The sequence below is a fragment of the Pinus tabuliformis genome, chromosome 1_1 (genome assembly GCF_031772625.1).
Source record: "Pinus tabuliformis cultivar Carrire ecotype Pingquan chromosome 1_1, CPIR1, whole genome shotgun sequence".
Classification (NCBI taxonomy): domain Eukaryota; kingdom Viridiplantae; phylum Streptophyta; class Pinopsida; order Pinales; family Pinaceae; genus Pinus; species Pinus tabuliformis.
In genome coordinates, this window is record NC_142297.1 from 743,476,859 (window position 1) to 743,502,055 (window position 25,197).

A 25,197-nucleotide genomic window follows, 5' to 3' on the forward strand; every position below is an offset into this window, starting at 1 on the left:
GGTTGATGATGAACGTCATCCTTCACAGTCATTCGGGGAGAATGCATCTTCTGATGGTAGTGGGCATTTGTCCTTTCTGCTTGTGGATGATCTATCGAATGTTGGATCCTCTGATAAAATCAAAGAATCTGGCTTTTACTCCGCAGTTGTCACCTCACCCGATAGCATACCTGAGCAACACAATATGCAACTTCAAGTGAAGAGCATAATTGATGACGATGGTGTGCATTCCAATATTCGATCCAATACTAGTCCCTTTTTTGATGTCAAAGCTGGAGTTGTTGGCTCTGCAATTGTAACACCAAAACACAATAAAGGTGGATTTGATTCATTTAGTGAATACTTAAAAGACACTTATGTGGCAACTGACAAGGTGTCAGATTTTCTTTTGGACAAAATCCCTTACCACTACCAGGGAAATTTTTGGGTTTGAATTATTTCCTAGACAAAGAAAGTGTTTTGATCAAGATTAGTAGTGTCAAGGAGAGGAAAGGATGCTTGGTAAAATCTCTAGGCTTGTTCAGAAATCCCCATGCATCCTTCATATGATGAGTGATTACCTATCCAATTTATCACCCACCAAATACTGGCCCAAAGGTAATAACAAGTTCTTCAATGCTCCTTGTTTCTTCATAGATTTCAATCTCAAGGGGTCCATAAAGTCAGAGAGGGCCAAAATCTCAACTTCTCCACTGGATCTCAAGACATTTTCTAGAGTTGGGAACAATCATTGGAATGAAAAGAGGTTAGATCCCCAGCTAAGTTCTTCTGGGAAGCAAAGCGAGACAATAATGATTAGTTCTCCACATTAATTTAAAATCTCACCTCTCAGGTTCGAATGGAGCATTTAGAGAGCTATACTTGTGTCACATTCCATGGTCCAAAATCGGCCACAAAACACATATATTCTCATTGTGGCATGGAGAGCGAAACTATGCAATATCCTGTTCGAAAACAAATTGAACATGGAATATGGAATGTTGCATTTCTACCTCAAAGCTATACAAAGGCTCCAGTGTTTCCTGTTGCAATTTTTCTCAATGCCTGCTATTTCTACAAATGACAGTTGAGCCATGGGGGGGACATCTACATGTACATGTATGTTATAATGATCATACCATGTTTTTTGTTAGAGATTTCTTTAAATATTGAAGAATCACATTGAATTTATTATAGTTTTCCCTTAGCTAGGCCATTGATTTTTTTCAATTTTAATGGATTTTGTTTTCAAAAGGTATTTAAAACTTTGGTTTCAAAGCTTTCCCATCCTTTTCTTGTTGATTATTATGGATGTGACAAAGTATTCTACAACGTGGAATGTCGTTGCGAACAGATTTTGACGGATGAATATATGGAAACATTTATTGTTTCTACACCATGTGGGTCAAGTGCTTCTTCTTACAGTGGCAATTTTTTTTAACCAGTACAAATGTGTTGCATAACAGAGGCATAAGAGCTCTTCGTCATCCATACTGTGTAAAATAAATTATGTTTTAATGTATGTGTTGTTTCCTCTGAGGAGCCGTAGCAAAATACACAGGCTTAGATGACATAAAAATATATGTGTTTTTAATGTTGAGGAATAGGGATGGGATGGGGTGGGCTTTTTTGAAGCATACTTTTTTGGGACAAGCTTTTTGTTGTGTACATTGGCACAAGTTTTAAATCCTATCACAAGTTATGTACAAGGATGGGTCCCAAATGCTTCCCAATGTACCTCATTGATTGATTTTCATAAGAGACTCATTTGATCCTATGAAAAAACTTAAATTCCCTACTACCCAAATTTCCATTGATTTCTCACCTTTCTTTACTGTCTTGAGAATCTATACATGTTGTAACTCTTATATTCCTTATTCCTATTGACATCATACTTGCAAGGGATATTTTTCCAAGGTAAATGACAATAATTCAAGAGATACTCAAAGAAGTAGCTAATCATGGAGTATCAAGTAAGAGGAGTAGCTAAATTGTTTTACTTTTTACATTTACACATGATTAAAATAAATGAAATTATGGGAAAAAGAAGTGAATGTACGACCAAAAATAGAATTTAAAAAGAAAAAACAGTTAAACAATTCCCTATCAAGATTTATGAGAAGGTTCAACTAGTCATGAAAGTCACTTTAAACTACAATCTCCTCTCTGTTATTATTATTATTAGAGCCTATTTTTTGTTGTTATTATTATTATAGGAAATCAATGGAAACTATTTAAGCACACAACAATGGAAGAGGATTATTGTTCCTCGTCTAGTGGCTTTGTTGGAGATGGATCTGTTGATTTCCATGGACACTTTGTTAGGAGAACTCATACTGGACAATGCAAAGCATCACTCTTCATAATTAGTATGAATTCATTTGAATTCTATTATATGATACATTCAATTGTATTGTAGTAGCTGGTATGTTTGTTCCAAATGTTTTATCATCAACATTACAATTATATTCTCTTACACATTCCATTATATTCTAGTAGTTGTTGTCTGGTCCATATGTTTTACCATCATATTCTTCACAGGAGTGGAGATAGCAGAAAGGTTAGCCTATGCAGGCATTCTTTCAAATTTGGTGACTTACCTCACAGATGTTATGCATGAGAGCACCACTACTACTGCAAAGAATGTGAATGTCTGGTCTGGTGTGATCACCATGCTTCCTTTCCTTGGAGCTTTTATTGCAGATTCATATTTGGGTTGATATTGGACCATTGCCCTGTCTTCTGTCATCTATTTGATGGTTAGTATTTTATTTTATTTTTCAAAGTGTTTCTATAAACATATCCCGAGAGGTAAATAGTTGGCCATAACAATCTAGGATTTGCACCCAATCTCATTTCTTTGAAACCTATGTTAAACATGTGTTAAACATCTAAGGTAGACTGTAGCTAAAGGTTGGCTCGTTTTTTTGTATTTTTTCTCATACTTTTTTCTCAAGTTCTTCAAGAAACATACACTGAGGGGTTTGAGTGGACTTCCTTCTGCCTAGGTGCTACATTTGAGAGGTAATGATTTATCTTAAACAATCTAGATTTGCACCGAATTCATTCCTTTGAAACTCAAACTAGATAGCTACGAATATAGCAACTAGACGCTGGTAAGTAATTTCTTTTTCACTTTCTTCTTTTCAAAAATGTTTAAGAAATGAGGAGTTTGAGTGGGCTTCCTTCTATTCAGATGCTAGGTCTGAGAGATAAGCTCAAAACAACCCAAAATTTGTATTCAATCTCAATGTCCCATCCTTACAAATTCATGCTATACAGCCAGGGCAGAGGGTAATTAAATGGAACTGATGGATAGGTTAACAATTAGTGAACCACACCCATTAGGTGTAAAATAAATGGTGACAGAGTTTATGTTAAGGTACTTCCTATGTAAAATTCACTGGTTCGAAATCTCATAGATGAGCAAGACACCCAAAGTATCCAACCTACCACCCCAAAAAACAGTTAGTTTAAAACCTCATGTTGTCAGCATGGAACCTTATCTGATTGTCCCAAGATTAAGTCAATCAGGACCATCCCACTAAAGCCAACATGGGCGTTCCTTCCACGAATCAATCTTGAAGGAAAAATCCTTTGTTAGCATCAAGTTTATCACTACCTTATTGGGTTGACCTTCCAGTATTTGGCACCCCACTGGAATTTTTTCTAATGTTGTAATATTATGAAATTGATAATTTTGTAGTTGTACAATTACTTGCCAATGAATTCGTGCAAAATTTGATGGATATAAGAACGTTTTTATATATATTTTGGGTTTGAAAATAGTTGTTTAATTTTTCTTTAACCTCGTGAATGGAGACTGAGTAACAAACACTGCATGTAATGGGTTGTTACAGGGATTAACATTGGTCACTTTATCGACCTCTTTTAGGATTTTGAATCAGATTTGGATTTTCTTCTTCTCAATCTACCTGGTTTCTCTGGGGCAAGGAGGCCACAAACCCTCATTAAAATCATTTGGTGTAGATCAGTTTGAAGAGGATGACCTAGTAGTGAAGAAGCATAAGAGTTCATTCTTCAACTATTGGAATTATGGGATATGCATTGGTAGTCTTATAGGATTCATTGTACTCATGTATATTTAGGACAATGTTGGATGGGGTCTGGGATTTGGCATTCCCACCGTGACCATGGAAATAGCTCTATTTATCTTCTTGTGTGAGACGATATCTTACCGACATAAACTACCCAGTGATAGTCCTCTCACTTGAATTATCCATGTCTTTGTTGCAACATTTCACAAGTGGAATGTTTCTACTTCTCATCAATAAAAAAAGAAAGTAGTTGCCGATGCAGAAAGGGAAGTTTTGTAGTTTGGGTCAAGAAGACGGTATTTGCCTACTGGTCAGTTTAGGTAAGCTCTCACTAGTCACAATTTCTTTGCAAATTTAATTTATTGGAGTCATAGTTGCTTTCCCATGTGGCATGGTAATTTATGAAGCTCTTGATAGTTGAAATAATCATACTGTAGGATGGGGTGTACTAACAATTTAGATTTCAGCGATATAACATAGAACATCTCTACATCCTGACCACAACTAAGGTGCAATGAGTCCCTAAGTCCTATTTCTATTTCATTTTAGTCTTGTTATTATAGCTTCTTGTTCGTTGTTTTTTATAAGTCATTCAAAACTAATGTGTACCTTACTTTTCAAGGAGAAAATAATGTCTCCACAAGCATCTTTGTTCACATCACTGCAATTTATCAAATGCACTTCAACAAAAATGCTTAAGAAAATTATTTTGATATAAGTTTCAACAAATAGAAGTGAGAAAAGAGAGAAAACAGGGACATCATCATATCAAAGACAAGAAAAAGGCTCCATATGCACAATTGCAATATGCAAAATGCGGCCTCAAAGATCAGCTGCAATTGAAGCAACTTCCATAATTTCCAGTCCAGTGAGAAAATGAAGAATTGTTCCAAAGATTGCATTAATTTTCCCACGTGCTATAATTCAAGGTTGAAAAGCCATGAATAAACCTGTCATCCAAAAAGTTCTATGATTCATTTAGCTTTGCATGTCTTCATCAAGAGAAACTGAGAAGATATAGAATTTCCACAAGCTAAAAATGCCTTAATCTATGTGATATATTGTCCATGGCATGCTAGAACTTGTGCCAACAAAGATGGGGAAAACGTACAGGGTCATTTCCTCTACAATTTATCAAATGCACTTCAAATAAAACTCTCAACAAAATTCTTTTGATATAAGTTTCAACAAATAGAAGTGAGCAAAGAGAGAAAATAGGGACATCATCAAATCAAAGACAAAAATATACTCCACCTGCACAATTGCAATATGCAAAATGTGGCCTCAACAATCTAGGTTTTGCACCCAATCTCATTTCTTTGAAACCTATGTTAAACAACTAAGGTAGACCGCAACTAAAGGTTGGCTTGCTTCTTTTTATTTTTTCCTCATACTTTTTTCTCAAGTGCTTCAAGAAACATACAATGAAGAGTTTGAGTGGACTTCCTTCTACATAGGTACTAGGTTTGAGAGGCAATGATTTATCTTAAACAATCTAGCTTGCACCGAATTCATTCCTTTGAAACTTAGACTAGATAGCTAGGCATATAGCAACTAGACGCTCGTAAGTAATTTCTTTTTAACTTATTAATTTTCAAAAATGTTTAAGAAATGAGGATTTTGAGTGGGCTTCCTTCTATTCAGATGCTAGGTCTTAGAGATAAGCTCAAAACAACCCAAAATTTGTATTCAATCTCAATGTCACGTCCTTACAAATTCATGCTATACAACCAGGGCAGAGGGAAGTTACATGGAATTGATGGCTCCAACCAAGGGCATCCACCTAGGTGTGGGATTGGTGGTGTTTTTTATATAAATTAATTTCAATTCATTCATATCAGATATACTCTGGCTCCTGGTTCCAATTCAAAGGTCGAGTTCTTTGCATTGTTTGTTGTTCTTTATTTGGAAAGTGCTTGTGGTTTGAAGAGGTTGCAAGAGATGGGAATCTCAAATAGTTGTTGACTGGTTTAATGCAATTTTTCTATGTAGAATGTGCGACTTCAATCCATGATGTCTCAAATTTGGTTGTGCATTCAGGAGCTAGAATGGTCATCCATCACCCACATTTATCGTGAGCTCAATCAACTAGCAAATAAGCTCTCTGAGGAGGCAATCGAGTATCCAGGTGGCTCTTTTGTTGTATATAAATTTGTTGATGGCTAGGAATGTGAAGGCATGGAATTTCTACTTCAAGTCTTAATTTTGGCCTCATGGTTTGCTTTTTTATATTGGTTGAAGTTATAGAGTCTATCACCATGTGGCTTATGATTTCATATGATTCTTGGACAGACAATATGTATATCTTTGTTTTGGAATATAAATATTCTTTTTGAGGAAAAAAAGATATTTTAAACATATTTTTTATTCTATAAATATATTTATAATAAGTATATTTTTTTGATATATATGTTTTTAAACGTATGTGGTAAATTCGTATATATGCACAATTTTTTTTAGAGAGATTATCTTATATAATTATATTTCTACTCTATGATATGTATATTTTTTACAGTTTCATTTTTACATTGCATTCTAACAAAAGGAAAAAAAAACACAAATTGCAAAAAAATGTGTAATTTTGATCAAAAATACTTCCCTTTCACTATTACATAACACAATTTTTCTGTACAGGTATCTCCAAATAGAAAAATGGTGCTACTAAGGTAGCCACCACAAGCACATACATGCTACTATATAACCTACAATGTGGCACACCAAAATAAAGGAAACAACAACCCAATTTTTTGTCTTGAAGGTCAGTACCATCATAAGCACAAAGAAATCAAATAAATAGATTGTACAACCCAAATTTTGAAGTCTTGAAGGTCAGTGCCATCATAAGAATGGAGAGATAAAAGAAATAGATTGTAGTGCATCCAATTGGTGAAATTTGCAACTATGCCAATTGATGAATTATCAGCAAGATCAAGGTTGTGGCACACCCAAAAAAAAAGAAACTCGCAAAATTTAAGGTAACAACTACATCAAGGTTGTGGCACACCAAAAAAAAGCAACAACTCTCCCAAATTTAAGTCTTGAATGCCAATACAACATAAAGATAAGACAAAACAGAAGAAAAAATGATGTTGCAACCAATTACTAAAATTTTCAACTATGCGAGTTAGTAAAATTTTCAACTATGCCAACTGATGAACTGTCAGCAAGATCAACTTTGTGAATAGAGAAATTTTAAGGCTCAGTCTTCATGCCCAAAACATGTATTTTCCTTTGTAGTGTGCATGTTACAGATCCCTTGGCACTTTACACTGTGCAGAAAGTACTGCTCCCTGAGGACATATTTAGTCTTCCAAGCATTTCTCTAGCCCCAACCCCTACTCCTGAAGCTGACAACCTGTATCCCTCAAGGACCACTGCCTCCTCTTCTTCATCAGGCAATACTTCCTCAACAACTCACTTAACTGCATCATTTCTATACCCCCAACAATTTATTTATGTTATTGTGCCCATAGCAACTGGGGCTCTTCTGCTATTACCAAGAGCCTGACATCAAATGAAATTCCAATGAGACGTGAACAAATATGGGACGAACCTTCCAACTTGCAGCTTGCAGGACTTGAAAGTGTTGCCCATTATATATATAGCATATAAAAAGTGCTCTGCTCTTAGAAGCCTTTGAAAATTTGTGCTTCCCACTCCCATTCTCTACTCCCAACAATCTTGAACTTAGTATGTAGATTGACTGTTTTTTTCGGCATTGCACATACTTTAGATCTACATGCCCAAATTTCATACCTGTCATTCATCATTGCAGATATGCATTTTTAGACATCTAATGTACTTTGCTAATTCAAATCTAAACATCTAGATATCACATATTGCAAAATCTCTGCTCTTTTCTTCTTCAGTTGTTTTTTTGCATAAACTGTCCTTTCTCGCATATATATTACATTTGGAAACTCAAGACGAACATGTTATACAATCTAAAGGTCTATGGAAAATGTTGGTTGAAGCTACATCTTACCAAGGAAATTGAAAGACTTGCCTATATGTACAATCTTGATAAAGCCATAGGTTTGATTGGACTGCATTTTTCGAATAATCTGATGTTTCATATCGGTGAATGTAAAATGCCAAAATAGAGTTAGGAAAATTTGAATTTACTATTTAAAAACCAAATTGTCATCCCGTGTACCTAATGAGCATTCTTCATTGAATATTTTCTTGAATGACATTTTGTTTACTAATTTTTATCTTCAATGATTTTTTATATGTCACAATTCTTCTTGATTTTATGCCTTACTGCATTTCCTTTGCAACATCTGGTGCAATTGCTAATTTATGAATATGCTTATTTTTTCATGAGAAATTATTTTTATATTTTATATAAAGAAAGTATGTCTATTCATCATAAATTCAACATATCACATGCCATAATTTACGGTGTTAGTTAAATCCAACATATCATATGTGAGAATTGAAAGTATTGGTTATGGATGTTGGTGAGGGCAAAGAGCAATTTCCATAATTATTTACTATAGCATTTTCACAAAAGTGGTGGTTGGTTGACATTATTTAAAATTGATAATTAAAAAATTTATATAAAATAAAAATATGTAGTTGGAATATAGAATTGAATTACATTGAAAATAATTAGTTTGTTTGAAGTTTGAAAATAATTTAGCTTTTCAAATGATGTTCCCAAATCTTCATTTCTTTCTTTTTACACATTTTAGAAATTATTACTAATAATAATTAATTTTAAATATTTTAAAATATCCACATACACTCAAAATAATTATCCTACAAGATTGATACATAAATATATATATGCACTGCCATTTTAGAACTTTATAAGTTGTATATATCGAATTGTATTTATTAGAGTGTCATGGATTAACATGGACTTTTCACTATTCAATAAATATTAATATGTCTCTTAAATTATATAGTTTTAAAAAATATATAAAAATTAATTAAATATTATATATTTAATTTATTTTTTTTTAAAAATAAATATTAATATAATTTATGATAGTATAATTTCAAGATTTTGATGTAAACATCAGAGTCATCAAATTTTATTTAAAATTCTGATTTTTACATCAAAATTTTAAAATTGTACTCATATAAATTACATTAACACTTAATTTAATATATATATATATATAATTAATTTGTCAACGCTAAAAAGTCCATGTTAATACATGACACTCCAAGAAATACAATCCGACCTATACAACCTGTAAAGTTCGAAAAAGGCAGTGCAAGAAATACAACGTATAACGACAATATGAACCTTCGGAAAAGAAAAAAATAAGTGAAAAAGCCCAAGTTAATCCTTGACACTACCAGAAATACAATCCAACGTTACAGGCTATAAAGTTCGAAAAGGCGGTGCAAGAAATACATATATAATGATGCTATTAACCTTTAGAAAAGAAAAAATAAATCACCTATATGCCCCACGTGACATAAAAACCCTGGATATACTAAACCCTCGTTATAAGTTGTGAGGTCAGATGGTGCACACAGGTTTCCATTGATTTTTAGTTAAAAATAGAAAAATATTTATATAAATCTAATTTTTAGGATGGATAAATTATAGAAAATTTTTGTAGTGATTGATAATGATGGATGGTGGAGGAAGATCCATTTGAAATGCATTTGGCGGTTATCACAAACCTTCAAGGAAGCTAATGATTCTAAAAATATCAAATAAATTAAACAATTTATCTATTAATAAACAGTGGTGTTGTCATCCTTTGTTCTTTCCATTAGGGTTGCATGTTGTTGATGAGAATGCGAAACCCATTTTGTTCAAATTACAAATTATATTTTATACAAAAGTAAAATATTAACAAGTTATTATATTTTATTGATACAAAATTACAATAAAGTATTTATAAAATGGTTGAAATATTAGAATGGATAGGGATTTTATACGAAAGTAAAATATTAGCAAGTTATTATATTTTATTGATATAAAATTACAATATAGTATTATAAAATGGTTGAAATATTAGAATGGATAGGGATTAAATTTTTAAGTTGTAATTTTTGTATTGATATAAAATATTAACATAATCTTAATCTTTATTTATATTTGATAAAAGATAGATTTACGTTAATATTTTATAATACTATTTATATTATATATAATTTTTTTAATAATATATATGTATTTTTTTTGCTTTGATATGATGGTAGCTTACATGAAAGGGGGTTGTGGATTCCACTATACTTGGTGCATTGCATGCGTTCTCGTCACTTCATTGATCATGGAACAAAGTTTGTACAAGGTTAAACATTATCTGAATATTGCAGGTGGCATTGGGAGGTATAAGATGGCTCAAAGGAGAATTATATCACATTGGCAAAGTTGGGGAGGGGGTTGGGAGGAGGGGAATTGACAATATTGACAGCAAGTTAACCATTCTAGCCAAGAGATCAACCAACATCTCCCATTCCTCGAATGAGGGTAGTGACCAACATGCTTGGAGATTCAACTTACTAGTTGTTATGACTCACTTGTTTTTTTGCTTGCAGCACTAGTAGTCTTTTTTTTCTCCTAATGTCAATGCATGTCAAGGTCTAGCACATCTAGTTGTTTCTATAAGTTTGTAATTAGAAAATGATCTATACGAGGTTTTAGCTACCTCGAGCTTATGTTATTGGTCTAGTTTTCTTCCCATGAACCAATCGCAGAATTTTTTTGATCTATGTAATCACCATTTGATTTTAATACAAAGTGCATAACCATCCACATATATATATATATATATATAGATGAGATAGTATACCAAATTTAAACATGTTAATTCTAATATATATATATATATATATATATATATAGGGGGGGTGGGGGGGGGGGGCATTTTTTAGTATGTTTAGTACCTTTTTCATTTTAATTTTTAAGGTGATGTGTATATATGTGTTAGAAAAAAAAAGTTTATCTGGTATTTTCTTCATTGTATTGTGTTGAGCTAAATCATCCGTCCAACTATTTGAGGAATAGAGTTAGGTTTTTCTTTCTCTCAATCATCCAAAAAATTGAGAACCTAAATCTCACACCCTAGGCTAAGTTATTTTATTTCCCCTAGATTGTTTGGATTTAGTATCACTAGAAGGAAACCTAAGCATCTGTATCATAGACTTTGTATGCCCTAGAATGAGAAATCACTTGTTTCTCTCTTGTGGCATTATTTTAAAGTATAAAGGGCACTTCTTTATTATTTCACAGTAAATTAGGTTAAAGTACCACAAAATCTTACATTTTTTAGCACTCAATGACTTGTTGATGTATGCCCTAGGGTTAAACATTGTCTAGAAGTACATTAGAGAAGCAAAAATGAAGTTTTCCATGCATTTTCTACCATTTTCTAGGGATAACATGAATGTTTTATTTGTTGTTCTTTGCTTTATTAACCGTCAATATTTGTTGTAAGTTTGTCCCTAGTTTGCTCTCTAGTTTAGCCCTCATTTGACATAGTTTATTCACATTTTTCATGGCCAAATTTGTTGTTGTCATAAAGTGTTGTTTGGATGCAATTGTTTGATTTAAAACTCTACGTATATCAATCTTGAGTATTTTATTGATTCTATTTGTTTCAAAAACCTATTTGAAACTTTTTAGACCAACCATACCCTTTAGATTGACTCATAGCTCCCTTGAACCCAAATCTAGAACTTATTCCTTCATCCATCTCAAACCCTAATTTGTCATAACTTTATTGGGTGAATCAATGTTGTAGAAGCCTTAGGGGGCACTTAATTTAAGATCCTTGGGTTACTTTATCCCTAAGCACTACTAAGGAAGACTCCCTTGTGTTGGATTGTGTCCTTCACCAAAGAGAGGCGAGTAGTTTTTGAGGTGACAATGATGTTACTCTCATGTGTTGCACATTGTCTAGGTCACCTAATGAAGCTTTGCACTAGGTGCTAGATTTTGTTGTAACAATACTTGCACTTATCATTGTTGTGAAATCTAGCTAAGAAGGGAGAGCTTTCTTGTGAGTACATGGACTCAAATCCATAGATCACCAAAAATTGATTAACATAACATAGTAGGGTATTTTGGACGAATAGGTGAAGAGGATATCATAGAGGTCTTGGAGTGATAATTTGCAAACCCACCACCATTCACTATGTGGTAAAGGTAGTTAAATACAAAAGGTTATATCCATGGATTGAAGGAAGTGTCATTCACTAAAGGAGTCATTAAAGATAGCTTTCGCCAAAAGGGTTTAAAGGTGGATATTGTTATGTTTTGGAATTGGATAAATACAATCATATTGGAAGTGGCTTAAGCAAGATATATAGCATAGGAATTACATTTAAAGTTGTATTATGATATAGAGTTAGGATAGAAGTTGAATGGAATGAGTTATAGTAGACGATTTCGAAAATGGGCAGTGACCTTGATAAGTAATCATTTTTTTCTAATGTCTCATGTTTTGGGCACATGATGAGGCTAATCTTGTTGTTGTTGTAAATCAATCAAACACTTGTTGTACCTAAATTCAAATGATGTAATGTTTCAAGGGTTGCATGATTGGATGAACTTAACACCTCGAAGCTTTTGCTCCAAGTTGTAAAGCCTAGCCTTAGGCAGGTTCAATTCCCTAGGTTTGTTGTTAGCCTCATTGTTCAGGCATATTTGTTGTAGCATGGTGGCACACATATTCATCCCTATCATGCATAAAGAGGATATAGGATGAAGTTGTGGAATGAATCACTTGGATAGGTACAAGGGTGGTAGGTGTACTCATATGCTAGCTTGATGTTGTCAGATATGTTGAATCTTCGACTGAGGGGGGAATGTGTGAAGTAATCTTAGAATGTGAGATGGTTAGTACCAAGTCATTGTTAAGTAGGAATATAACATGGTGATGAGCCATGCAGGTGAAGATATTTCCTATATAATTGGTTAGTACAACAATTGGCACCCATGTATCTCGATAAATGATTTTTTTTATATGGATATCAATGATCATATTTTTCAAGTGAAAAAGGAAGGGCCAAGCAAGCCGAAGGATGAGGAAACTAAAGATAATAACATGTCTCAAATCAAGACGAAGACAACAAATCAACAAGTAGAAGATTAGACAAGAAGATAAATATTGGGGGGGGGTGTTGAAATATTATAATTACTCCTACTGGTGAATCTTGAAAGCTCTAGATCTAGTTTTGTTATGGGCCCATGGTTTTGGTAACCCTTGGTATTTTCCCATGTTATTTGTTGTAATCAAGAAAGGCTTGTTAAGTCTATTGTAAGTTGTCGCAAGCGACCAGACTTAGCTAGAGTGGCCAAGGATATAGAAATGAAGTTGAGGTGAACCACAACTCATATACATGGTGGTTTTCATGTTATTAGTTACTTATTTATGTATTGCATCATTTTTCTTCCTAACAAAAATATCTTATTTATAGTTTATCAGTATGTATATTATATAACATATGTTTTTTTTCACGATAACTGGTGAATTGTTAACTTTATAGGATTTTTCATAGAAATGCCTAGGATCGAATCACAACAGGTGCCACTATTCACCTCTATATCGAGATATTCAAATTTTCCTACCCCTTTGGGCTTATAGAAATTACTCGTCAAAATTTTCAACTTGTTCAATTTTTGTTTTGCACAAGTTAACATGTCTCCAGAGAATAGAACCTAGGTGGAGGGGGAATTAAACTTGCTAGCTACCATTCAAGCTATTGTCCTTTAACCTATATAACATATGTTGTAATATACATCAATGGTATAAATCACATCTTGCTAATCATCACCAATAACCTCATTAATTAATACAATATCTATAACAAAAAAAAGAAGACGTAATTATCCAATTAATATGCATATATTTGTTATGTAAACGTAATTAATAACCCCATTTGAATGAAACAAACAATCAATCCATGAGTGTGTTAGTGCATCATCAAAGCTACGTAATCGAAAGCACAAAACTTCTTCCTTGTCATAATGAGTTTGGACCATAATCCTGCTTGTTGACACTCGCTCTCCTTGAGTGTATTGGCCACCCACCCTTATTGGATTGTTTGGGCTAGGGATATGCTACAGCGGCATCAACTCACCACTCATTTGTGAACATTATCTTATGTCAGTGTCACCTATGGAACAATGGAAACGTCATTTCAACTACAGTCTGCACCAAATCTCCAATGTCTCCAACAGATTAATTAAAAGCTTTGAAAGATATGAAAAACATCTATCGCCATTTATGAAATATTAAAATGATTTTAATGCACTCAGCTTTCTTAACTACAAACTCTCCATTGCAGACCCCCACATTGATTCCATGTGATTATGGTTATGAAGAGGACGTGGAGGATATCCCATCATATATTTTTACTTTGTTGGTCATCTTATATGTCCTGTAAGATCTCCTTAGTCATATCTAATATATACAAATGCTATGGCATATCTGGGTCAAAAACACTTGATTTCAGAGTTATGGAAATTTTATTGTGAGCATTCCTTACAATTTTAAACCAAAATTCATGATTTAATAAGTCATTTGTATGTTATGGTCATTTTTTTTCTTAAAATAAATATATAAATTTTTTCAACATAATTATATTATTGAAAGATAAATTTTTAATCAAACTTTTATTATTAAAAAATCACTATTTAAAAATAAAATTTTAAAACAGTCTTTTTAAAACAATTTTTTTAATGAGAAGCATAAAAAAATCACTATTTAAAAATAATATTATAAACCTATTTTTTTTTATGGGAAACATAAAAACCCCACAACAACATATTTAAAAATATATATAGTGAAATGAATAAAGACAAGCCAAATTCCAACCATCCTAGCGTGGTCCCTCTTCACGTGCTGGTTGGGTTGGTTTGAAAAGAACGAAGGAAAAGGAAACTGCAAGAACACATGATCATTGTCAAAGGTAGAAATGCATACTGTTAAACTTTTTCAAGTCAAGAAAATAACTTTTCTTAAATCGAACAGGACTTTCATCATTGATTAGATTTGGATCACTTCCTAAAGAAACTTTACGAAAAAAAATAAATAAATTGACCAAATACTTAACATGTTAATTTGGAATCTTACATCACATCATTCAACGAAAGATCTGCTGTACCACAGAATATCATGCGATATCACCGCTAAATGTCCTCTCGTGCCCCCACCATAGGCGATTCCTATTTCATCGACTATAGAATAGTTAATGTCGCCTGACATGCAGGCATTTAACTATCCCCCTCCCTCTCGATGATGCTATCTCGATGAGCGTGCTTTCACTGAAAGAGGGATAGTTAAATGCCTGCATGTCAGGCGGCATTAACTATTCTATAGTCGATGAAATAGGAATCGCCCCCACCATATGGACAGAATTAATGGCTTGCGACCCCCTCTTGTTCGATAGAGAATTAATTTTATCATAAATAATCAGTCAATCCGTGAATTTGAGTCAATTGAACCTGTATTATTGGCAGTGGTCAATATCATCCCACCATACCTTTAAATAACATATGCGGACTGTATTATTGGCTTTGGACATCTTTTTACTTGGTATAAACCTTAATGGTTGACGCTGTTCAAGTAGTAGTTTAAATAATAATTGTTTTTTTTATCATGGTTGAAACATTGTAGTTTAAATTTATTAAATTTATGTAATAATATAAATATTTATAAAATAAAATATTATAATTAAAAAAATTTAACTCCATAACACTATTTTATTGCTAAATTATAAACCCTCTTTTCAGATTACTACAACATCATATTATATTCTATAAATAAAATCTAAAATCTAAAATAATTTAAAAACCCTTTTTTTTCAAATACGTGTAATTTTGAACCATTCACTTAAATCTTTATCAGTTAAACACAAGTTTTTCGTGTATTATCAACTATCATAATAAAAAGAGTTTTTCATGTATTACCAAGGATTTTAAATTATAATTCAATTGGAAAAAAATTCCCAATAAAATATCAATATTGAGTGATTTTACAAAATATTTAATAAAATATAAATGTTATAATTGATGCTGCAAGTCAACCATATGCCAAATGTAGGAAGCGAATCTTTGAACATCAAGTGGCATAGGATTTATTGGTTGCCATTTTAAATTGCCGGATTTCAATATCTATTACAACAGGATTTAATGCTGCCGTGTACGATACTTAATTTTGCCGTGTTTGAGTGGAGTATTCTGTCTTCACGTGTTGGTCACCCATAAAAATCGGAAGTGTGGAAGTCGACGGATTACGATGGTGTTAAGTGGACCCACTTCTCGGGTTACGTGACAACACACTAAGAATTTACGATTTACAGACACCGTTATTACCAATAATCATAAAGACTTACAACACAAACAATATTCTTAACGGTGAAATTGGAATGGTAAAATCCAATATTCTCAGCGGTGAAGTTGGAATGGTAAAAATTGGAAGTGCGGATCACATCATTTACTAAAGATGTCCAAAATATCAGATTCCCCTTGGTAAAAGAAAAAAAAAACCACAAAACCTCTCAGTGTTTTGGTGAGTCGCAGACCACAAAAATGGATATACATGAAGAGTGTTTTTGTTATTGTTTTTTTTTTGGGAAGGTGGTAAAATTTATCAAACTCAGAGGTCAAACGAATAGTGAGGACAGCTATCTCTGCTATCCGCGAATGTCGGTTTGACTCATCACTGTTATCAAGGAAAACCACGCCACATGCAATAACCCGCTGGTGGTCCATAAGGGAGCAAGGTTTCACTCCTGCCAAATACCTATGGGTCTTGGGCCGTTAACCTATTTCCTTACGTCCGAGGAAGACGAGCTCTTAACCAAGCATAAGCAGTTTTACGGCATACTCCAGGGCGATGAAGAGTGTTGTTTCCTTACGTCCGAGGAAGACGAGCTCTTAACCAAGCATAAGCAGTTTTACGGCATACTCCAGGGCGATGAAGAGTGTTTTTTATAACAGAAAGTTTACCTTTCATTTTTTTATTTATTAATTTTTAAGAAATATGAGATTTTAAAATATATATTTTTCATAGCAAAGTTTTCTTAATTATAGAAAATTAAATGATTTTTTTTATATATTTTTTTATAAGATTATATAATATAATAATTTTTTTATCGTATTATTTAAATTATTTTTAAATATCATTAAATAAATAATTATATAAAATTTAAAATAAATAAAATTAATTTAGATTTATCTTAATTTTTAATTTATTAAAAGTTGAGAAGGATCAAATATCTTTTCACTCTAAAAACAACTTTGCATATAGATCTAGGGTTAAGATAGATCTACGCTGGTTTAATTTCTGTCTTTAAATAGGCTACATTCTACATGAATACCATGGATTTTCAATACCATGTTAATGTAGTGAGCCATTTTTATTTAGTTATTTCTATTTTCTTTTGACGAGTTAAAATATTTATATTACATTACACTAATCTTTTAATTTAATTTAATTTAATTTTTATTTTTATATAATTTAATTTAGTGACAATATTAAACATTATTATAAATTGTTAATTACCATACTAATTCTAAAATTATAAGATGCTGGTGTGTCTAACAAAACAAAACTATAAAATGAAATAGATCACAAATATTAATTATAAAAGCAAATACATAAAATGATAGTCACTAAAATATACTATTTTAGCCTCAAACATATCAAAGTCATAGTTAAAAATTCTGGTTAAAAATCCCTATGTCTTACAATTTGCTGATTCAATTTAAATAAAAATTCCTCTAACTTATCAACTTTCTTTATTAAAAATGTAGAAATCCTGTTTAAAAATACCTATGGCTTACAATTTGCTGATTCAATTTAAATAAAAATTCCTCAACTTATCAAGTTTCTTTATTAAAAAGGTAGAAAATAATATCCTAGTTACATTTATTTGAAGCGTTGTCCGGGAAAAAGGTCCAAGCAATCATAAAAATTATCATTATGCAGCGATGCATTTTTTTAAAACTAATTACGCTTTGATTTAAAAACAATTAATTTGGTTGAGCTTGTTTAATGGAGAATATGGAAAAAAATGTAGAAAATAATATCGGAGTTATATTTATTGGAAGCCATGTATCTAAAAAAATCTCAACCAATCATAAAAATGATCATTATACAGCTATGCTTTTATTGAAAGTGCCCTCACACCATCGATCAACCCATCAATTGCAGCTTTATAACGCTCTTCCTAGGCTCGTTTGCAGTTTCCGCCGTTATCTAGATTCCCATGGCAATGGCAAACCTAACTACCGCCCCAGCTCACGATGACAATGATTCTGCTGTTTCTTCTTCCTCGGCTTCATCCTCTGCCTCGACTTCTTTGTCCTGTTACCAAGTGTTCATAAATCATCGGGGCCGGACGTAAAAAACACCTTCGCCAGCCATCTCTATAGGCGCCTTCTTGATTGTGGATTGAGTGTCTTTTTGGACAGGAAGGAATTGGAGGAGGGTCACAATATTTCTTCCCAAATAGAACAAGCTATCCGCACTGCCTCTGTCCACATTGCCATTCTCTCTCCAACTTACGCGGAGTCTAGTTGGTGCTTGAATGAGCTCGTTCTCATGAAAAACGCCAAGGCTACCAATCCTCAGCGGGTTACCATTCTTCCCATCTTTTTTAAGGTGGATCCTTCTGAGGTCCGATATACAGAGAAAGAAGGAAGGTACGCTAAAGGCCTAAAGGAGCTCCAGGACAAGAGAAAAACCGACCAAACAGGTGATGAAAGACCACGCTACAGTTCAGACACTATTCAGAATTGGAGAACCACACTTTCATATGTTGCAGATCTGAGCGGTTTCGAACTGAAACAATATAAGGTACATGAGGTTTACTTTCTAACTTCTTATTTTACTTCATCAATGTGTATTATTCAGGGACGAGGGCGAGCTCTTGGATGACGTCCTCAAAAGGGTTTTAAAAAATGTTCCAAAACGACCTTTGTCTGTGGCTCAATATCCAACTGGGTTGGACCTAAAACTAGAAGAATTTGAAAAGACAGTGTTGCAGGCGCAGGAGGAGCAGGTGAAACCCAAAGTTGTGGGGATCTTGGGTGTAGGCGGGGTCGGAAAAACGACACTGGCCAAAGCATTCTTCAACCTTAACAGGTCAAAGTACAACGAATCCGCCTTTATTGAAAATGTTAGGGAAATGTCTCTAAATATTTTAAAAAGTAAGCTCATTAAAGGCTTGAAACTTGGAAATGGAAATATAGAAACTGAGTGTACAGAGGAAGATATACCAAAGCATCCCTTATCCTGTCACGCTCTCTTAGTTTTAGACGATGTAAATGATACAAATCAACAGGAAGCGCTTTTGACAATTAAGGGTTCTCTTAGCCCTGAAAGCTTGATTTTGCTTACATCGCGTGACAAGCATGTCCTTGAAAGCCATGGAGTGTTAGAGGGATCCCTTTATTATTTAAAGGGATTGAATATCCCGCAATCCAAACAACTCTTCTGTTCCTATGCTTTTAATCAGCCACATCCACTACCAGAATTTGCAGATTTGGTAGATCGGTTTGTTAGTGTGTGTGATGGATTGCCACTATCATTGAAAGTAGTGGGCGCACTAGTTTATGGACGACCATATGATTACTGGGAAGATCAATTGTTTCGACTTCAAAGTAGTTTTCCCAAAGAGATAGAGAGCTGTTTTAGAATAAGTTATGACTCACTTCAGGAAAATGATAAGTCAATATTATTAGATATTGCTTGTTTCTTCATAGGACAAGACAGAGATAAAGCTATCAGGATATGGGGTAATGTTGGGCTTCAAAATCTACAGGACAAGTGTCTGTTAGATGTGGACACTGAAAATAAAATAAATATGCATGATCATATTAGGGATCTTGGAAGAAAATTTGCCAAGGAAGTCATGCCCCTTCGTATTTGGGGTTCGACAACCAATAGCACTGATGATTTGTTACAGCGATCCTCACATGTAAGTACTTCGACAATCCAAACCTTTTTCTTGGGTTTAATTAAATTTTAAGCTTTAAAATTTCTTGTTTCATGACAAAGTTAGATTAGTTCACTGTAGATTTTTTTTCTTGATCAATGAGCAGGTAATATCTGAGGTTAGCGGAATAAGTATGGTTAGTTCCTCCCTTGATTTCTTCACGGATAAACATCCCGACCTTTCAAATACCCCGACTTCACAAGTATCACGGATCAGGCCTCTATTCAGTAATTTCGATTTTAGTAAGTTGCAACTTGTTGCAACTGAAGAAGATCATTTAGAAGACATATTGAGGGAGCAGAAACCGCATTTGACATGGCTCCGTTGGTATGGATTTTCCCACTCTTCCCTTCCTGACTGGATTCCGATGACGAAGTTAAGAGTTCTGGAAATGCAGGGAAACACTTTGAATAGACTGTGGCCACATCAATCTAAAGTACGAAAATATGTGTGCGTTTATCCTTCTTCATTTAATTTCTCATTTTGTAGGCTACAATCTTATGTTGAAACGTGAACATTGCAGGTGTTGCCTCTCGATCTGAAAGAGTTAAATATCTCGGCTCCCCTCTCAGAGATTCCAAGATCTATAGGGCAGCTGAAGTACCTCCAAAGGATCGCCATATGGAATCACTCCAAAGCAGTGACCGTCGAAAGGTTGCCGGACGAATTTTGTCATTTGCACTCTTTGAAATACTTAATTTTCAAAGGGTTCTCAAAATTGGTGTCGCTACCTGTTTCATTTGGAGAGCTAAATAACTTACAGCTCATGGATTTGGAAGGTGCTTCCTCTTTGCTCACTCTTCCCAATTCATTTAGCAATTTAACTCGCCTGAAATATCTCTCATTGAGGAGTTGCGAGAATTTGGCCATCAACAATGGAACTCTGGGAGATATTAAAATGCTGGAGCACTTGGATCTTTCATCCTGCAGTCAGTTGGTAGATTTGCCACCCCAAGTCGCACGTCAACAGTCCTTGCAACAGTTATATTTGCAGGAAACAAAGTTAAAAGAATTGCCTAGCGTTATTGGAGACCTCTGCAATTTGGAAGTTCTAAAATTAGGTAGCGATTTGTTGGAAGCACTTCCACTTTGGCTCGGTGACCTCAAGAGCTTGAAGATCTTCTCACTCTCTTCTTCGCCGCAATTGAAATCCTTGCCCGATTCCTTTGAACTGTTGACTCAGTTGACACATTTGGATATAGAAAATTGTGGGATAGAATATCTACCAGAACACCTTCTCAAGATGAACAATCTAGAATCTCTAGTGGTATCAGATTGTCCGTTGGGGGAACTTCCATTTAAAAGGGTTGGAGGAGACATAGAAAGACACTTATCATTACAAGGGGAAAGAACAATGAAAAAATTGAAGACATTAGACCTGTCAGGCACAGAAATAAGGGAGGTATTTTTTGAAGAGGGAGTTTGCCCCAACCTTCAACAACTGTCCTTGACGGGGTGTCAAGAATTGAGGCAACTAGGATGGATTTGTGGCCTGTCAAAACCTCCAGATCTCGACATCAGCAGCTGTGTGAATGTTGAGGACCTCCCCGGTTTTGAAACATTGGTATCTTTGGAGACTTTGAATGTTCTGGGATGTGAGAAGCTCGAGAGAATACAAGGCTTGGGCCAGCTTTCAAGACTTAGAAAGCTAATTGTTGATCAATGCCATGAGATACGAGAGCTACCAGGTGTGGAATATTTGACCTCTTTGGCGATGTTGAGTGTTAATGGATGTGAGAAGCTGAGGAGCATACCATGGTTGGGGCAGTTCACAAAGCTTACACATCTGGATGTTAGAGGATGTCATGAGATACAAGATCTGCCAGGGGTGGAATATTTGACTTCTTTGGAGTGGTTGCTGATTGGTGGATGTGAGAAGCTAAGGAGCTTACCGGGATTGGGGCAGTTCACAAAGCTTACATGTCTGAGTGTTAGTGGATACCCTGAGATACAAGAGCTGCCAGGGGTGGAATGTTTGACTTCTTTAGAGTGGTTGGGTGTTCGTGGATGTGAGAAGCTAAGGAGTATACCAGGGTTGGGGCAGTTCACAAAGCTTAAAAGATTAGATGTTGGGCAATGCCGTGAGATACAAGAGCTGCCAGGGGTGGAATGTTTGACTTCTTTGGAATGGTTGAGTGTTAATGGATGTGAGAAGCTAAGGAGCATACCACGGTTGGGGCAGTTCACAAAGCTCCGTTGGTGTGGATTTTCCCACTCTTTCCTCCCTGACTGGATTCCGATGACGAAGTTAAGAGTTCTGGAAATGCAGGGAAACACTTTGAATAGACTGTGGCCACATCAATCTAAAGTACGAAAATATGTGTGCGTTTATCCTTCTTCATTTAATTTCTCATTTTGTAGGCTACAATCTTATGTTGAAACGTGAACATTGCAGGTGTTGCCTCTCGATCTGAAAGAGTTAAATATCTCGGCTCCCCTCTCAGAGATTCCAAGGTCTATAGGGCAGCTGAAGTACCTCCAAAGGATCGCCATATGGAATCACTCCAAAGCAGTGACCGTCGAAAGGTTGCCGGACGAATTTTGTCATTTGCACTCTTTGAAATACTTAATTTTCAAAGGGTTCTCAAAATTGGTGTCGCTACCTGTTTCATTTGGAGAGCTAAATAACTTACAGCTCATGGATTTGGAAGGTGCTTCCTCTTTGCTCACTCTTCCCAATTCATTTGGCAATTTAAGTCGCCTGAAACATCTTTCATTGAGGGGTTGCGAGAATTTGGCCATCGACAATGGAACTCTGGGAGATATTAAAATGCTGGAGCACTTGGATCTTTCATCCTGCAGTCAGTTGGTAGATTTGCCACCCCAAGTCGCACGTCAACAGTCCTTGCAACAGTTATATTTGCAGGAAACAAAGTTAAAAAAATTGCCTAGCGTTATTGGAGACCTCTGCAATTTGGAAGTTCTAAAATTAGGTAGCGATTTGTTGGAAGTACTTCCACTTTGGCTCCGTGACCTCAAGAGCTTGAAGATCTTCTCACTCTCTTCTTCGCCGCAATTGAAATCCTTGCCCGATTCCTTTGAACGGTTGACTCAGTTGACACATTTAGATATAGAAACTTGTGGGATAGAATATCTACCAGAACACCTTCTCAAGATGAACCATCTAGAATCTCTAGTGGTATCAGATTGTCCGTTGGGGGAACTTCCATTTAAAAGGGTTGGAGGAGACATAGAAAGACACTTATCATTACAAGGGGAAAGAACAATGAATAAATTGAAGACATTAGAGCTGTCAGGCACAGAAATAAGGGAGGTATTTTTTGAAGAGGGAGTTTGCCCCAACCTTCAACAACTGTCCTTGACGGGGTGTCATGAATTGAGGCAACTAGGATGGATTTGTGGCCTGTCAAAACCTCCAGATCTCGATATCAGCAGCTGTGTGAATGTTGAGGACCTCCCCGGTTTTGAAACATTGGTATCTTTGGAGACTTTGAATGTTCGGGGATGTGAGAAGCTCGAGAGAATACAAGGCTTGGGCCAGCTTTCAAGACTTGGAAATCTAATTCTTGATCAATGCCATGAGATACGAGAGCTACCAGGTGTGGAATATTTGACCTCTTTGGCGGAGTTGAGTGCTAGAGGATGTAAGAAGCTCGAGGGCATACCAGGGTTGGGGCAGTTCACAAAGCTTAAAACATTAGATGTTAGGCAATGGCGTGAGATACAAGAGCTGCCAGGGGTGGAATGTTTGACTTCTTTGGAGTGGTTGAGTGTTAATGGATGTGAGAAGCTAAGGAGCATACCAGGTTTGGGGCAGTTCACAAAGCTTACACATCTGGATGTTGGTGGATGCCGTGAGATACTAGAGCTGCCAGGGGTGGAATGTTTGACTTCTTTGGAGTGGTTGAATGTTGCTGGATGTGTGAAGCTCAGGTGCATACCCTGGTTGGGGCAACTGACAAAGCTTAAAACATTAGAAGTTCAGCAATGCCGTGAGATCCGGGAGCTGCCCGGCGTGGAACATTTAATGTCGTTAGAGCTTCTTGATGTTCGTGGATGTCCCAAACTGCTATTGGGTGGGAGTGTGCTTGAGCAGTTGCGGCAACAATTGAACGAAGGCCTAAAATATGAAAAACAAAGATGTGGTTGCCTGGATTTTCTGAATTGGTTATGGATTTGGTCAAACTCAGTGTTTGACTACAGTAGCGCATCTTAGCAGCGTGGATTTCCTTCCTCCACGATGTTACATTAAGGAACTTCTATGCAGGGTGTAAATACAAAAATGATTTAGATTGTAGTTATGTTATTCATTAAAAGTGATGACACTTCACGCTTCTCAAATACACGAAATATATAATTAGTTAAAATTAAATTAATGTTATGTTAAATATTATTACATCGATAGCTATAAGAAAAATTATCAAATTTTTAATTAATATAAAAATATTTTTTTAACGATTTTAATTAATTCTTAATTCATATAAAAAGTTTTGGATTGACTAAAGTTGAATTGAATTAATTAACCTGTCGCATATTTGTTATGAAATTATTTCATAATAAATTTTTGTTAGGTTATAAAATGATGGATTATTTTAACCTATTGTATTGGTTAGGAATATGATTTTGATAATAATTTGTTTTATGTATGTTACGAAATGAGTGGTTATTTTAGTATATTGATAATTTGTATTTATGTTATTTTCTATTCTATTTAGTATAAATTTATTTTGAGTGATTTAATGTAGAATTTTTTACTTTTAGTTTATTATTTGTTAATTTAGTTAATGGAGTGGTTTTTTGGTAAATCAATGTGTTGTATTATGAAGGAAAATTAAGGTTATTTGATTTTGCTAGATTGTTCTTTGAGGATTTTAATTCTCTTCAAAATAATACTCTTACTATTATTAGTTTTGGATTTCTCTAAAAGACACTAGTTATAAAAGTTTTCACTCACAACAATACACCATAGCCAACACATATACAACCAACAACTAAGTACATCATGATAGTCAAAAGCCCTACTAACTGGGCCAAAAAAACAAAAGACGTCAAACTGTAAAGCCATTTGGATGGAACACTGACCAACAAACCTTTGACCTTTTCAGCGTTCCTACCATCACGGCCCACGTGTTTATGCAAACCACTGCTTTGAATTCTCAAAGAAGTGTCTTGAATTTCCTTCCTAAAGTACACGTTAGTACCCTCACACTCAAACTCGGTGGATCTGTCGGATCCTCGCTGTCAAAACCATAAGCAATATGCTCCTCCACATGACCCA

General features: G+C 34.7%; 1 protein-coding gene across 1 annotated transcript; it reads left to right on the plus strand.

Annotated features, from left to right (window-relative positions):
- Window positions 1-18,233: 18,233 nt before the first annotated feature.
- LOC149216128 (uncharacterized) lies at window positions 18,234-24,135 on the plus strand. The gene is made up of 6 exons (XM_089389835.1): window positions 18,234-18,322; window positions 18,433-18,663; window positions 18,875-19,940; window positions 20,065-20,394; window positions 20,482-22,266; window positions 22,354-24,135. Exons 1-6 carry the CDS (start codon window positions 18,234-18,236, stop codon window positions 24,133-24,135), a joined length of 5,283 nt encoding a protein of 1,760 aa, XP_089245961.1.
- Window positions 24,136-25,197: the final 1,062 nt, after the last annotated feature.